Genomic DNA, 16,400 nt, shown 5'->3' on the forward strand with positions numbered 1-16,400 from the left:
CTATTTCTACCATCTTACCTCTTAGCATCTTACTATGGATTTCTTTAAAGTTACCCTTTGGGTAATTTTTAAAAAGTAAAAGTGCAAAATATACAAAAAAAAAATTCTCTTGCATTATACTTTTATCATTTTAGAAAGTGTACATTTAATTTTGTATAATGAGGTAGAACACAGAGCATTTTGCCTTTTTAGTATCCTATAAAAAGGTGCAATACATCAAATTGTTTTCTATTGCTTAAACCTGATAAACTATATGATTTATTTATTTTTTTTGGTGGGAGTGTAAAAGTCACACAAATTCTTACTCTTTAATATGACACAAGCTCATTTTCTATGCCATAAGACTGGACTTAACTTCAGAAATATTTTGAATAACTCTTTTGATCATTAATACTTTGATTTACAAATTTGTTTCAAAACAAAACTTGTTATATTTACGATTTTTAACTATCCTAAAATTTAGCATTAAATATCCACAAAAAATCACATAAATCTACACAAAATCCAAGTTAACCTATCATTTCAATATAGCAAAGTGGGAAACTTGTTTCTTTTCATAGTTTTGAGCTATAATCATGGCTAAGCTTGGTTGCCCTATCTATGTTTGTGTTTTCATCTTCTTTCATTTATTACAACTATTCTCATATGGTGTTGGAGATGTTCTTGAAGTACCACCATTCAACATTAACCAACGGTCTCTTTTGCAATATCTGTCCCTTGGGGATATCAAAATTGATTTGCCAGCTCTTTATATATTTGGAGACTCCTGCGTGGACGATGGAAACAACAATTTTTTGCCCCAGTCTGCTGTAGCAAATTATCTACCATTTGGAATTGATTTTGATGGAAAACCTACTGGTCGTGCCACCAATGGTAGAACCGTAGTAGATTTCATTCGTATGACAAAAACTTTAACACCATTTACTATTATTTTCAATATATATATATATATTAGTACCTAGTTTAAAATAATATCATATTATTTCGATGTTTTGGGAATAAGTTTCTAAAATTTTATTCTTTAAACATGCACCCTAGCATAGAGAATTCTTCATTCCTTCTGACTTCATATCTTGCATTTCTTTTAATCTGAGCAATGATTTATTAGGTAAGAATCCATTTTCTAATAAACCTTCATTATTTATTATATAAATATCCACTATAGCAAAAACTTTGGACGTGAAATGTAATATTAACTAAATTGTTTTCTATATTTAATAATGCAGCTACATTGGATGGTTTTCAATACCCGCCACCAATTTTGGGTATGTCTGAGGCAGACAGGAAAATAACTCGGACTGGTGTGAACTATGCCTCTGGTTCTTCTGGGATTCTTTCTGAAAATGGACGCTCTATGGTAAAATACCTTGATACATTAATATAATTTTATAGATGGTTTTATTCATCTTGTTTAAATTGCATTTAATTTTAGTCTTGACAATATGATTCTATCAATTATAATAGGTTTAAGAAAATTTGTAATAAAAAAAGTACCCAAATTCAATTAAAATGTTTTACTTGGTGAAAATTAACCATATAGTTATGATAAGTATCAAATTTTCCTATATTCACTTGATGAGTTCACCAACTATATAGCATTTTGCAAATTTTCCTACACCATATAGCACATGAATGTGCTCAACTTCTTCCAACAAGTAGACTTGTTTGAGAACACAACCTTGAAGGATTTGAAGAGTTCATTTAGCAACACAGAAAGTTTCACTGAATACCTCTCCAAGTCTGTTTTTTTTAATCCATATTGCGAGCAATGACTTAGGGCTTACCTATGAAACTACAACACCGAAAGACTCTCCAGATAAATATACTGAAATGATTGTTGAAGAGCTTTTTAAGCAATTGCAGGTAAATATTTAAAGTATTCATCAAATTCTTAAAAAAGTAATGCTCTTTTATTTAATTTTTAATTATTCAACTACACACAAATAGTATGAACATAACAATTTTATGAATTTTTTTTAAGAGTATCTCTAGATAATCAAATTATCGGATACTTTACTATTTTTTATTATTAAAATGTGAATCATAATGCTAAATCACATGTAAAACTTTTGAATTTGTTTTTAATGCAGAGATTATATAAGCTAGATGCTCGCAAATTTTTGGTGAATAACGTATCTCCGTTAGGGTGCCAACCATTTAACATAAATATAAAAAACCACATAACATCATGTGTCGAAGAAGTGAATGAGCATATATATATATATATACAACAAGCTTCTTTCCAATTCGTTAACAAAGTGGCAATCTACTCTTTCAGGATCTAAGTTCGTTCTTGAAGACCTTTACAAGATTTTTCAAGATGTCTATGCATCATATGGTAAGTAAAAATTATTTAGAATGATTAAAAATGTAAATGAGTTAAGTTACTTTTGAGAACTATTCTTTATTGATTCTTAACAATACTTAAGCTCAATTCATTTGTTGTCGAACCAAGTTAAAACAATAATTTGAGTCAAGTTCGAATTTTGTAATAATACCCGATTCAAGTGACATTTAAGTTTTATTTAAATTTTAAAATTAAATTCTTTAAGTTAATTGAATTGGGCTAAGTCTACTCGATTATTTTATAAATTGAACTTGAGCGAAAGAAAATAAAGCTGGATCAAACTCTCTCATCCCTGAAAACTGAGCACAAATAGTGAAAACTATGTCTTTGATTTTTATTTTTTTGGTATATAGCTGACAAACTCTATTTGTATAATTTTGTATGCAGGAGTTAAGGATGTAAACACTTCTTGTTGCTTAGATAGGAACGGGGCTAGGATTCTTCCTTGCGCTCAAAATGTTGCACCATGCGAAGATAGAAAGAGTCGTGTATTCTTTGATCCATTCCACCCCAGTGAAAGCATGCATTTCCTATGGGCCAGGCGTCTGTTGAAGGATTCCTCTGTTTGCTCCCCCATCAATTTGACTCAGTCGATGCAAGCTTAATTATGTGAACACTTGGTTACTGTGCATGTCATTGGTTTCGCGATATCATACAAAACCACATAGAAGCATGGTTTTTACTTGTTTGTAAGCCAAAAAAAAAAAAGGGAATTGGATTCTTTTTCCTTTTCGTTAGAGCACTAACGGTAGTGATTGGTAGTGGTATTATTTGTTCGCAAAGATAATATCCTATTTGGTTCCTATATTTAAAAAAAATACTTACTGTAATATTTGTATTAAAGAAGGTTTATTGTGATATCCGAATTTTAATTTCGTATATTAACTTAATTCAAACCATTATATCAGAAAAAAATCATCAGCATATCTTTTAATTAATAAAAATATAAAAGATAACCAAATATAACGACATCACACTTGATGAGACCATCTCAACTTGCACACATGAATAAAATATAGCTACCATGTAAATTTAAAAAAATAAATATATTTTTGTCAAAAACAATATATGTAGATATAGGTATATTTTTTTTTTCTTTCATTCCTTCTCTCAGTATAATAGGAAATCAAGGATTCCATCAAAACGCATTGCAAGTGCTGATCCTATATTCCCAATTATAATTGATATTGACAATTATTTTTGTAAATGAATTTAGCCCAAACCTAATTCTCAGTATCAAGGCCTTAGTTCCTAGGCCCAATTTTCCCTTGTTTGAATTGAACCCATTATCGTCTTTGCTTCAAATAATCACTACGATATGGCCCAATAGGCTCAATATTAGAACCGCGCTGATCGAAATAGTAATGAATGGATCCATTCAGATCCAGGTCCGGGGGGGAATAGGACACTAACGTTATATAGGCAATTGATCGAGGATAAAACGGGCAATGTGGGGGAAATTCATTAGGGTTTTGTTATCTGCCTCTATATAATCCAATAACCCTATAAACCAGGGTTTGGAGCGTGCCGTTTCTGCAGAGTGAAGAAGCTCTCCAAAATACGTCAAACAAAAATGGTAAAACGCATTTGGTTTCTTCAGTGACCTCTTTAGATCTCTGAAGTTGTTTTCGTTTTCATGTTCTGTGCCTCCTAGTGAGGATTATTTATGCTTTAGATCTTTGTTTATGTGTTTCTTTTACCTGGAATTGCTTTTATTATTTTGTTTTTGGCTTCCTTGTAACAGTTTTCTCATTTTTCTTTCTTAGTGAGGTTGGGTTTAAACTCTAAATGGTGATTGTAAAGATAGCTGTGAGTGAGTTTGGATTATGTACTTTAAAAGGAGAAAATAAAAATAAGGGTTTGGGCTTTGTTGTAAGAGTTCTAGAGATTGTGATAAGTAGTTCTTTCCGTATATATCTGAATATTGTTCATGTAGTCTGTTTAATTCTGGTGCGTCTACAAAACATTTTAATCACATTATAGCAAAGATGTTTAGATGGGGTGTGTTGCGGGAACTTAATATGTTAATTAGATTTTTTTTTTGTGTTAAAATTTTTCAGATTCCGAATGTGCTCTGATAGCTACAAAAATTTTAATTATCTGATAAGTTGTTTGCCTTTTATCATGACTCACTCTTTTGCTATTGAATGCTTTCTTGTCATTTGCTCCAATGAGTTGGTGCATCTTAGGAATTTGGGATGATATATAATATAATCAATTGTCTTATGTCAATTTATGTTGGGATTTCATTGTCAACGTGTTACTCAAAATAATGAGAAAACCTTTTAATGGAATAGCTGTTCGGGGTTAATGAAGTGTGTTTGTAGCCAGGAGAAGTTGAAATATTTGGATATATTTTTATTGCATCCTTGTTAATTTATGATTTGTTTTCTTTGTTATAGAATATGTGTGCAGTTTTCAGAATCCTTTAGTTGCAATATGTGTTGTACTTGCTCTTTGAGTTGTATATTGGCTTGGCGGTGTCACCTTTTCAGCTTGTATGGTTGCGATTTCTTCTCTATTTTCTAAGTTTCTATGTTAAATGAATGTTTTTAATGTTGTGGTGCACAGCCTAAGCAAATTCACGAGATCAAGGACTTCCTTCTCACTGCCAGAAGGAAAGATGCGCGCTCCGTAAAAATCAAGAAGAGCAAAGATGTTGTCAAGTTCAAGGTCCGCTGCTCCAAGTACTTGTACACACTTTGTGTATCTGATGCTGAGAAGGCTGACAAGTTGAAGCAGTCTCTTCCTCCAGGTAAAATCATTCATGATGGAGGAGCCTACTTTTATTTTTTTGATCAAACCAGCATCCTTATTTGAAATGGACAAACACAATGTATAGTAATTTGATGCTAGATATGTGGCCAAAACAAACTATTCCCTCATTATTGTTACACCAACATCGTTACTAGTGACCCTACTGTTCTTCTGTCTTATCATGTTTGTAACATCCTAAGGTTTTTGGTATTGACTAAATTCCTCATTCGTTTCATGTTTGCAGGTTTGAGCGTCCAAGACCTGTGAAAATATGGCTTCACCAAGTCTGTCACCCAATTACTGCTAGGCCATGAAAGCTAGATTTTGATTTTTGGTTTATTGAATTCCATGCCATTTTGCAACAGTCAAAAGTTTCTGTAAGGGATATTTATATGGTGTTTTTATGGATGTTAGGATGATTTGCACTTTTTGACGGTTAATGAATGTATTTTGTGCGTTTGTTTCTCTTATTTTCTGTTTCTATGAGAACATGAGTTCTGATTATTAGCCTCTTGACATCTTTAGTCTGGGGTTGTAGCTGTATGATTACTAAATATATTTTCTGACCCTCTTTGAATTGCTTGGATGGAAGAGTAATAAGCATGAACAAGTCATATTTTTTTAATTCAAAAACTGATATAGGAATATGAGATAATATTATATAAATGACAATATGTTATTCTAAGAAAATCATTAAATTTGGTATTCAAACGGTTGTTTGCTGATTTATCAAATCAATAGGTTTAATTGGGGGAATGGAATAATCATTCTTTTCTTATTTTTTATTGTTTTATAACTTTGTTTAGTCTGAAAAATGGTCATAATAAGAAAAGTCGGAAATCAAAGTTTCATAAAATTTTTATTACAAGTATTTGTAAACTTCAATATGTTTCCTCCTATTTTAGGTAATTTTCTTTTCAAATCTTTCATTGTTAATTAAATAAGAATATAATCCAGTGCTGAAAATTGAAAAATGGCCTACTCCATATTCATACTCTAATTAAAGGTGTTGATGAGTCGAACTGGGTGGGCCTTAATAGACACTTAAAACATTCATTTAAATTATTTTTATCATTAACATAGTACAAATATTTTTATATTTAACATTTTAAATAATTTTAAATTTAAATTTAAATAAAAATAAAATTTTAATTTTAATTTTTTATTAATTTTTATAATAATCATGGCTGGCCGGGCCCCAAATTTCCTGCTCAAACCCGACCCATGAAAATCTCTAACCCAAATGTAGAACGGTCGAATAGTAGTACAGCATATAACATTTTGCTTGTGCTTATTAATACTGTTTATTACGAATTTACCCCCGAAATTTCATAAAAGCCAAAGAAACGAGGACTGATTAGTGACATTGCCTTTTTTCCTTTTTTATTATTTAGAAAAAAATTAAAAACGTTGAAATTTCTCAAACTTCTTTTGTGCTTTTTCATTTCCAACAAAATGTCGGGGTTGCTGCCTCCGATTCGTGAAGGGAAAAACCCTAGTCAGCTCCGGAAGGTACTCACTCATTACTCAAGAAGCCTTAATCTTTTCCTAAGCTGTTTGGTTACAGAGAAAATTTTCAAGAATATGAAAGAAATTTCAACTGAATGTTTAAAATTTAACTTTTCTTTTGCTTCTCTCTGTGAAATGTTAGGTTAGTATTAGTGAACTGAGTTGACATGAACTACACGTATAGTGGCTCGTAATTGTACTGTCGAAGAAAATTGATGAATTTTCTTTTCAATACTTAGGATTTTAATATTTTCACTTTTTTGGATTTCTTTACTTTTTTTTCCCGTTAAACCACATTGAATTGAATAAAATAGAAACTTGAGTTGTTTCTTTCAACTCCAAGCTACGTTTTTCCTTCTTAATTTTTTTTTAATTGAAGTGGAGTTTAATGCAACTTTTAATAGTCACTGGCCAGATTTTCTTTTTTTTTTCCAGCGTAATTGATGGTATTTTAAATATTTAATGTAAGTGCATCTTTGTTTTATTCAAAGAAATGGATTTTTCTTTTATCTGATGGAATTTCATTTGTGTTGTCTTTTCAGTTAAATGGAAGTCTTACCCGCTGAAGATTTAGAGAGAATTTGTTTTGTTTCTTTCTGAATTTAGCTCAAGTATTGATTGCATATTGGACTGCGTAGTATTCATAGCCTTTAGCTTCAAATTTTGCAAAAATGGTCGGAAATACGTTTGTCAAGATTTCAACATGCCCCTCTTTCCTATCTTCCACTTTGAGCACCATCCCACATTCTTCTTTGAAAACTTTGCCATATCTGCCACCAAAACCAAGAACAAGGTTGGCAAAAGTTAGAGCTATGTCTGCTAATACTGAGCATACCCCACCACCTGCTTCTTCAGAGCAAAAGAATCCACTTGCAGTTGTTTTAGATGTTCCTCGGAATATTTGGAGGCAAACGTTGCGTCCTCTTAGTGATTTTGGCTTTGGTCGTAGAAGCATTTGGGAAGGTGGGGTTGGGTTGTTTCTTGTGTCAGGTACAGTGCTTCTTGCACTTAGTCTTGCTTGGTTGAGGGGGTTTCAGATACGTTCTAAGTTCCGGAAGTATCTGGCAGTGTTTGAATTTGCTCAGGCATCTGGTATTTGCACTGGAACACCTGTAAGGATTAGAGGAGTGACTATAGGCAATGTTGTTCGTGTTAATCCCTCCTTGAAAAGTATAGAAGCAGTTGTTGAGGTATATTTCAATATAATGATTTTGCTGTAATATTTTGTTTTAATTTGTATATGCACCAACATTGCTGCCAATTCATAGGTCGAAGATGATAAGATTATTATACCTCGAAATTCACTGATTGAGGTGAACCAATCTGGTCTTCTGATGGAAACTTTGATTGACATCATGCCACGGGATCCAATCCCATCACCTTCAGTGGGACCTCTCAACCCAGACTGTCTTAAGGAAGGCCTAATTGTATGTGATAGGCAAAAGATAAAGGGAGAACAAGGGGTAAGTTTGGATGCATTGGTGGGGATAGTCACCCGTCTTGCTCGTCAAATGGAGGAAATTGGTATTGTCAACACCTATTCACTTGCTGAACGGGTTGCTGCTGTTATTCAGGATGCAAAGCCCCTGCTCACAAAGGTGTGGTATGCCCTATTACATTTTATGTGTTATTGTTGAGATTTCTTTTTCTAATCTGTATTGCTGAACTATTAAGCCAAAAACGAAGTGAATGGTATCTGCTACATTAATAATTTTTTGGTGAGTTGTGTTGGTCGGGAAGGGATCAGAAACAAAAGGCAAAATATTAGCTTAACATTGTTATGTTAGCATTAAAACCTATTAGGATGGAGTTAATTGTAAACAAAGAACTTTCTTACTATTTGCTTGACCAGGCCACTCCCCTGTAGAAAAAACTAGAAAAAATGGATAAGTTTTCAGATCATATTATGATTTCACGTGGAGACCGTTGTTTGGAATTTATGATTCTGTTGTTTTGGAATTTCCTTCTTGAATTAGATCTTGGAAATTGGTCGAAATCATTGTTTGATTTCCTTGTATATTTCTGTGTTTCCCTGCTCTCTAACTGAGTGGAAAACATTTCAAACTGAAGTTTTAATGGATTCTCATGCTCAGAATTTTGAATTGATGTAGTGATGTTTCAGATTGAAGCCATGGCCGAAGATGTTCAACCTTTGTTATCTGAGTTTCGTGATAGTGGTCTACTTAAGGAGATTGAGAATTTGACCAGAAGTCTAACGCAAGCCTCTGAGGATTTGAGGTGATTTCTCTATTCTTCCTCGGTTATAATTTGTTATATGTTCTTGTCATCAGGAGTTACTCTCACATGCTTATAATTTAGGATTGTTTAAGATAAAAGGATCCCACCCAAAAGCTCTTGAAATTTGTTTCATGCTGTATTTGCACTACACCAGGCTTCAAACCTCCTTGTGAGATATAGTGTCAGCTTGCCCATGTACACAAATGGAGCCAGGATTTATTGTCAAGGGGAGCCAACATTCTAATGGTTAAAATAATATATGAATTATTTTAAATAGTTTTCAAGTTATTGTCAAGGGGGGCCAACATTCAGCTTGAATGCTCCAAGCCCATTTTTCTTATTTTCATTTTTTCAAGCCTATTTTTCCAAATGAAAGACCAAAACTATCATTTGAAGTTCTTAATTTTTCAAGTTGTTATAATGATTGATGAAAGTATGTACACCCCTTTTCATCAAATTTGTAATTTTCAAAAATTAAACAAAAGATTAACATTGTTTGAATTTAGGGTATTCTTGGTCTTTAATTTCTTTATTACTTTTTCATTCCTCACTTATCAATAGTAGTAGTAGTACTAGTAGTGGACAACAAAATTTCTTTTATAGCGACAAAGTCAATTAGACTTCTATATATCAAGGGTGTATCTATATGTCAAGGAAGGCCATTCAAGTTTTTTTCAGATGAATTACATGTTTGTTATTAGAGGACCATATAATTCTTTTAAGATCAAGCTTGGTGTGGGTAATTAATATACACACTGTTATATTAAAATATAATGGACAAATAATTGCAAATGTAAGCAAAGCAAGTTGTCTTAAATTTTTAACCAAATCAAATTGACTTAACTGAATTGACTCCCTTAACCAAGTTAGCCATTTTAACCGAATTAACCAACTTAAATTTGGTCAATTTTAATCGACTTTTGCACATCTCTACGTGCCATAAGACTTTTGCCACATGCTACCTGAAATCTGATGCCTAAGTCTCTGGCTGGATGAGTTGGGCCAAAATGCAACTTTTCGTCAGCTCTTCACTGTTGTGTGCTTTGTTCAGGCAGTTTCATAGTTGGCACTTGAATCTTTGCCATTTGTACCTTATATTAAGAAAATATTATGAAACTTCAAAGTATAGAATTGACGAATATTTTTGTTATTTCTATAGCGTCAATTGATAAAAGTTTATTTTTTAGATAAAACTTTAACTAGTGCTTCATGCTTTTTATTTTATGGGTAATATTTAGAAATACATCACACAATGATGTTAATTCTTATATTTACTTTGTCATTTTCCACCTCCATGTTATGGTATGGACTACATTTATGATTGTACCTCTGCAATGAACAACTAGCATTATATTACTACCACATCAACCCTGATTCTTAATTATTTCAAGCCACCACCTTATGTTTGTTAGCCTCAGTAGTTCCATAAAACCAAAGGACTAGGTGTTTGACCTCCAGCTACCAAGCTATCTACCTCTACTCCTACAGTTAAGTGCAGTTGTAGATGTTGTGCCATGAAGTGATACAAGACCCTGACTGCTTGTTTGTGAAACCTTGAATTTGGAGTAGCAAATTTTGAATTACCAATCTCATCTTGAAATGCCGTGGCTTGATAACTTAATATTCACACGGTATGTTTATTTTGAATTGTTCTATAAATTTGTATTTTGGAAGCATAAGTATCTGTGCTTTGAATTTTGATTGAAATAAGATGTAAGTTTCTAATTATGGTGTGATGGAAGCAAAGAACACTTGCTTCATCTGGAAAATAAGACATGGCCCCTTGATTTTGTCTTGGCTGCACTCTTCCCCCTCTCAAATTTAAAACCTTACAACTATGTATTCCTTTTCTGTGCAGAAAGGTGCATTCATCCATTATGACCCCTGAGAACACCGAATTGATTCAAAAATCAATTTATACTCTGATTTTTACTTTGAAGAATATCGAGGTAATATTTTACTTACCAGCTACTAGCATTCCTTTTAACAGATACAATTCTATTGTTTTAGTAAATCATAAATTCACACCTGTCCTGCCTCTCTCTCTTCATTCACCATTGCAGAATATAAGTTCTGATATACTGGGATTCACGGGTGATGAGTCTACAAGAAAGAATCTGAAATCACTTATCAAGTCTCTCAGCAGGTTGTTGTGAAGACAAATAAAAACCATACGGTAACTCATTAGACTAGTCCAAACTCCAAACTGGTTTGTCTTTTCCATGATTATAGGGGGAGAAGTTCAAGTGGAACTTCTGTTGTGTACTCCTTATGTTCCATTGCAATTTCTTGGAAAATCTTGATGCTTGAGGTATTTGTTACATACCTTCATCTGGTGGAAATGCCAATTAAATTTTGTCAATTGTTTTTGCGCTGCCTTAATTAGTAGTGGCAATGGCTTTTAGCAACAGGTGCTGATACCAAATACTGATTTTAAGTAGAAAACGTTCTTGAGGTATCCGGCTACATGAGTAAAGGAAGTGCATTGCAACATTGTAGAACTTTTGCAGAGGTGGAATCCCTCTGTTTTTCCTTTGATTGAATACTTATTAGGAGTGTTGACTTGTTAATTTATTTAAACACAGAATAAAACTATTTGCAATTTATCTTGTTGTGTTCATTGAACCGCTATTCTTTTGTTGGAAATAAAGTATAATAAGTTTACCATTAATTTGCTATGCATTTGCTGGATCTTCACATAATCAATAAAAAAGCAAAGAATTTGAAATTATTACCCGCTTTGTTTCCGTTGTTTTTTCGGCTCCACAGCTTGAGTTTCCTACAAGCTTATGCCGAAGTACTGGCATCTTAAAATCTCGAATTTATCTTGATTACAGCAAGGGAAAATTCTTTTTGAGAATGTATTACAGAATCATGCAAGTTTGTGAATCTTGCTCACTTGTTCTATAAGTTATGTGCTCTACATAAGCCATATGTCCTACACATTTGGTAAATTATATGCTAATGTTTCAGGCAATGTCTTGAGTTTCTGGTTTAAGCTTTGGTGGGTGCAAAGGGATGGAAAATTTTCTTAACATGGCCGACATTTTGTTCATATATTTGCAGCCGACATTTGTATTTATTATATCCTTAAAGAGGTTGGAACACTATGGTCCTACAATATGTCATGAGACCCTACAAAATCTCAAGTAGTTGGATCACAGCCTCCACTTAGTAGCATTATATGAATTTCTGGGTTCAAAACCCAATCTATTCCTCTGCCATAATCTTTGGCTGGCAATTGCTCAAGATCAATGAACATGTACTAACAAAATTAGAATTTAAAAGGTTTGAGGAGCTGATAACACCAAGAGATTAAAATGATGAAGCATATCCTTGAACGTGGTCGAAAATCAAAATCAAATTGGTGTGTTCTATACAGCTTGGATTCACATTGTAGGTACTGACTTTCTGAGAGCAAAATCTGAGCTAAAATAGATGAACAGTGACGTACTACCCTCGACAATTGATACCTCAACTTCAACTTTGGATATTTTACAAGGGAGAAATAACGTTGATGCCACATTTCACATGCTGTAATTTTCTAATTCTTATAATAGAATATACTATATTTTCATTTTAAATACATAAATTATTAAAAAGAACCTTATTATATTTATTTTTTTATAAAAAAAATTATATATTTAAAAGTTTACAAAATCAAATAAATTGGGATGGAGAAAGCGATTAAAAGGAGTTGCCACGATACGTGTAAAATTCTGCCATCGCTCAGTCAACCTCGTGCGTGCCGTGATTAATCCCTATCAGGCGAGAAAGTGGAAGTAATCAGATGCTCTCTTAATGCTCTTTACACGTGACGCATCACATCACACGCCACAATGATCACAAAACCGATTAATCAATTCTACGTGTCCCTATCACAATGCCTTACACACTTTCACAATTGACAAGTCTAAATCCTATTCCTCTTTAAAAAAAGAGTCATATTAATCGTAACCGTTAAGTGTTACGTTATCATGGCCTTTGATTGTCGGTTTTCTATTTGTTGGAAGGTGATTAATTTTAAGCATTAACGTGTGTAAGATTTTAGTCCTAAAAATAGAGAGAAGACTACATATTTTCTTACTATTTTTAAAAAATTTTAAATAAATTTTTATTTTTTTATTTTTTTATCATAATAGATCTTTATAAGTAACATTTGATTAATTTCATTAATTAAAACAATATTTATTATTTTGTATTCAAGTAACATTAACATAAAGTGTAAAAAATATTTTATAATTATACATTATACCATATCAATATGTTATAATAACATAATAAGAACGGTAATTATTTTATTATTAATTATAATAATTTATTAATTTATTTAATTTAAAATATAAATATAAAAATTTAATTAAATATAATAAAAATTTATTTTGTTAATAATTTAATAAATTTTAAAAATATTATATCATATAATATTTAAATTGAATACATTTTTATCTTAATTTTTGGTTCTCGTTAACTTGGTAACAAACATTGAATCTTTTGCTTGAAGGATGCTTGCTAAATGATGATTAGTGTGGACAAGGAACCATAAATTTATTACTTTACCTTTATTAACTTTAAGACAACATACACTAATTACAACTTTTTAGTATTTTTTAATTGAAATTACTTTATTCCTTGTGTTTCTGTATTTGGTAACGTGGAACAATTTTCCACGAGAAACATAATTAGGTAATCAGTCAGTAATCCTTGTGTCGGCCAAAGATTTAAGAATGAAAAACCACTAAAGGTGATTTAGTGCCTTTGCAGGTGATAGACTCAAACACAAACACTGTGCAGGGGAAAACAATTTCCATGGAAGTGAAATCTGATTGGTGAATGGAAACAAAAAGCTCTTCCAATTCCCAATCATTCAAAACTTTTTAGAATGCCCACTAAACTCAACCCATTGAAAATCAACGCAAAGCACTTGGGATTCTCCTCTTCCTCACCATATACAAATGCTTTGGTATCTAAGGCTTTTAAGTATCCAGTCCCTCCTATTGTCTGCATTACATTTCATGTTCAAAAGTAAAATCAAAAGTAGATGTTCTTCATTACTCCTACTCCTACTCCACATTGATGGATATGTTGCTTCACCATACAGAACTATTCCCAGAAATATATAGTGATAACAATAATTAATAAATGTACTAGCCAGTTTGACTTGGGAATGTCAAAAGGATTCTATCAGAGAGACAGATATTGCTCATGCATGATTGTTTATAATATCACTTTTTTTCTGGTAACTTCTTTCTCTCTCCTTTGTTTTTTTTTAAGTTGACTCAAGTTACTTTAGGGTTCAATTATTTTCTGCTGCCTTTACAGTGCTTGCACTTGACTCCAAAATGGGGCAATGGGGTTTGCTTGGAAGCATCTTCATTTCCAATTCTCATGTACTCTATTGCCTGTTGTACATTAGCTTTTGACAGTCCATTCACCAAGGTGTATAATTAAGAGAGATTTGGTTGACAGAGTCCTTAGTAATCCAATTCCAACCAATTTCCAGCTGCTAAGCCATTGCAATCACATTGCCAAAGCATGAGATTCTTGGAGAAAAACTACAAATATGTCACATACAATTGTCAACTAAAAGCATCAGAAGTATACAGTAGCCATACCTCTGAGTTAGGTTGGTTAAGAGTAGGCCATAGATTTGTGGGTCGAAATCAACCTACCACTAACTAATCCTATTGAGAAATTAATAAAATTAACAGCTTGATTTTGTATTTTGTATTTTGCTAAAAGAATTACACTGGGAAAGAATGGAAAAACATACAATGTTTTTATGGGTTCCTTATTTTATTTTTTTTTAATAAAGAGAGGGAAAGAACAAAATTATGGCTCCAATATAAAATTTTTACCAAATTTTTATAATATATCTATTATAAAAATTCCACTACAAGCCAAATTTTTAAAACAATCAAACTTTGATCAAATGAGCTTAATTTGTATTTTCAGATTTTGTCTTAATTGTTAGTATCTTTGTTGGGCTAAGAGCAAATACTAGAAGGGGTAATTAGCATTTTTCTTGAAGCTAAAGTTCTAAATACAGAAAGAGATGAATGAAAAATAATACAAGTAATGACCAAAGAGGTGGGTCACAAAGTTAAAAAAAAATTAAAGAAAATGGACATTGCTATTCTTCATTTATCTCATTTTATCTTTTATTTCAAGAAAATTTCTATTTACTCCTCTCTAATATCACAAATGAGATGAAATAGATTTTGATTTGTAAATAATAATTTTTCTCTATCTAATAAATATGTTTTCCGAGTTAAAAATTTGAGATAGTAACACTACATAGTACTGTTAAAATCAACAATCTTTTAACTTTTTTAATCAAAAACTTTTTTTTTATTTATTCAGAAATTTCGTAATTGAGTTGAAATGATTAAAAAACTTAAAACATTTTTTTAATGAAAAATAATCTAAACATGGGCTGCTAAAATTGTGATAGAAAATTACATGAATGGAATCCAAAACAGTCAATACAGTACAATTGTACACAATATTTTAATTATAAAACTTAATTTAATTGGACAACTATTTTTCTTTTCTCTAGGGTTTGAGTTGTTCCCTATTGGGTCCAATTTTGTGCCCTCTTATCACATGTTTGATCTGCTGCTTTGATCATGATAGTGATAGGGCCTTCCCCATTAAATAATGTGGTTAACATTAAAAAGACAAAAACAAAATAAATGCTCTTAAGTATAAAAGAAAAAATAACTATTGATTATAAAGAGCAATTATCTTGGGGATGTGACTACTTTCTCACTAACCGACAAGCCGTTTCCTTGTTTCTAACACCCCATGGCTCTGCACATGCAACCATTTGCATACACAAATTAAATAACAATTTCCATTAATCCAACTAAAAATACAAACCCTTCACCTTACTCAAAAACTGAAAATTATTAGTCAAAAAGCTTATAAATGAACTCATATATATAGATAACTTTTCTCTCTCTGCCAAGATTCCTGTTTAGTCCTTAATAGGAATTCTTGCAACCTATTTCATTCATTGGCTATAAAAAAAAATTCTTGCAAAATATTCAGGATAAGTAAAACAGTTCAATTTTGAAGGTATAAGATATGTGAGAGTGGTGTGTTGGAGATTGATCCATACACAAAACAAGATTAGAGATCCTAACATGACTGAAAAACTATTATCTCCTCCTTTTGACATAAACTAATTCAGTGTAAATTAAATTAATTCCAAGTTGGTCATTGCAGTTTTTTGTTTAGCAATTGAAAGAAAAAGTAAACCTTCCAACTTAGTGAAAAAAACTGAAATACTAATTTAAAAAGACTTAAATGAATTAATAATGACAACTCATTCTCTCTGCCAATAGTCCTATTCAGTTCTTGTAAGAATTCTTGAAACGTATTTTGCTTCCTCTGGCTCAAATTTTTTTTTTCATTCCAAGCAGTTTCTTTTTTTTTGGTTTACTTCAAGTACTGGAACTCAATCAGAAGCAAAAGTGGGTCAGGTTTCAATTTTTGTATTCATTGGTGTGTGTTTGTGCATGTGTTGATATATGTAAGTGTGTCA

At 31.9% G+C, this 16,400-nt stretch overlaps 3 protein-coding genes across 3 annotated transcripts; all 3 read left to right on the forward strand.

The window, feature by feature from the left end:
• The first annotated feature begins 575 nt into the window (after positions 1-575).
• LOC110422224 (GDSL esterase/lipase 7-like) lies at positions 576-2,952 on the forward strand. The gene is given in 7 exon segments (XM_089784401.1): positions 576-897; positions 1,227-1,357; positions 1,626-1,751; positions 1,753-1,863; positions 2,091-2,213; positions 2,215-2,338; positions 2,735-2,952. Coding segments are annotated over 7 exon segments (1,155 nt in total).
• Positions 2,953-3,783: 831 nt separating this feature from the next.
• LOC110421658 (Ribosomal L38e protein family) lies at positions 3,784-5,690 on the forward strand. Its single transcript, XM_021435301.2, has 3 exons — positions 3,784-3,923; positions 4,919-5,102; positions 5,349-5,690. Exons 1-3 carry the CDS (start codon positions 3,921-3,923, stop codon positions 5,369-5,371), a joined length of 210 nt encoding a protein of 69 aa, XP_021290976.1. The 5' UTR covers positions 3,784-3,920; the 3' UTR covers positions 5,372-5,690.
• A 781-nt stretch (positions 5,691-6,471) lies between these two features.
• ABCI15 (trigalactosyldiacylglycerol2) lies at positions 6,472-11,522 on the forward strand. The gene is made up of 6 exons (XM_021436117.2): positions 6,472-6,616; positions 7,156-7,803; positions 7,882-8,211; positions 8,736-8,851; positions 10,710-10,800; positions 10,915-11,522. The coding sequence occupies exons 2-6, from the start codon at positions 7,285-7,287 to the stop codon at positions 11,005-11,007; spliced, it is 1,149 nt and encodes a 382-aa protein (XP_021291792.1). The 5' UTR covers positions 6,472-6,616; positions 7,156-7,284; the 3' UTR covers positions 11,008-11,522.
• Positions 11,523-16,400: the final 4,878 nt, after the last annotated feature.

This window comes from Theobroma umbraticum, unplaced genomic scaffold (assembly GCF_002168275.2).
Source record: "Theobroma umbraticum cultivar Fairchild unplaced genomic scaffold, ASM216827v3 scaffold_130.0, whole genome shotgun sequence".
Lineage (NCBI taxonomy): Eukaryota > Viridiplantae > Streptophyta > Magnoliopsida > Malvales > Malvaceae > Theobroma > Theobroma umbraticum.

What these genes read in the sequence shown, in the direction of transcription:
- ABCI15 (XM_021436117.2), top strand. Translation starts at nt 7,285, where the DNA reads ATGGTCGGAAATACGTTTGTCAAGATTTCAACATGCCCCTCTTTCCTA. An exon ending in GTATAGAAGCAGTTGTTGAG is followed by an intron (nt 7,804 to 7,881) that starts GTATATTTCAAT and finishes GCCAATTCATAG; the next exon opens with GTCGAAGATGATAAGATTAT. An exon ending in TTACTTTGAAGAATATCGAG is followed by an intron (nt 10,801 to 10,914) that starts GTAATATTTTAC and finishes TCACCATTGCAG; the next exon opens with AATATAAGTTCTGATATACT.
- LOC110421658 (XM_021435301.2), top strand. An exon ending in GAAGCAGTCTCTTCCTCCAG is followed by an intron (nt 5,103 to 5,348) that starts GTAAAATCATTC and finishes TCATGTTTGCAG; the next exon opens with GTTTGAGCGTCCAAGACCTG.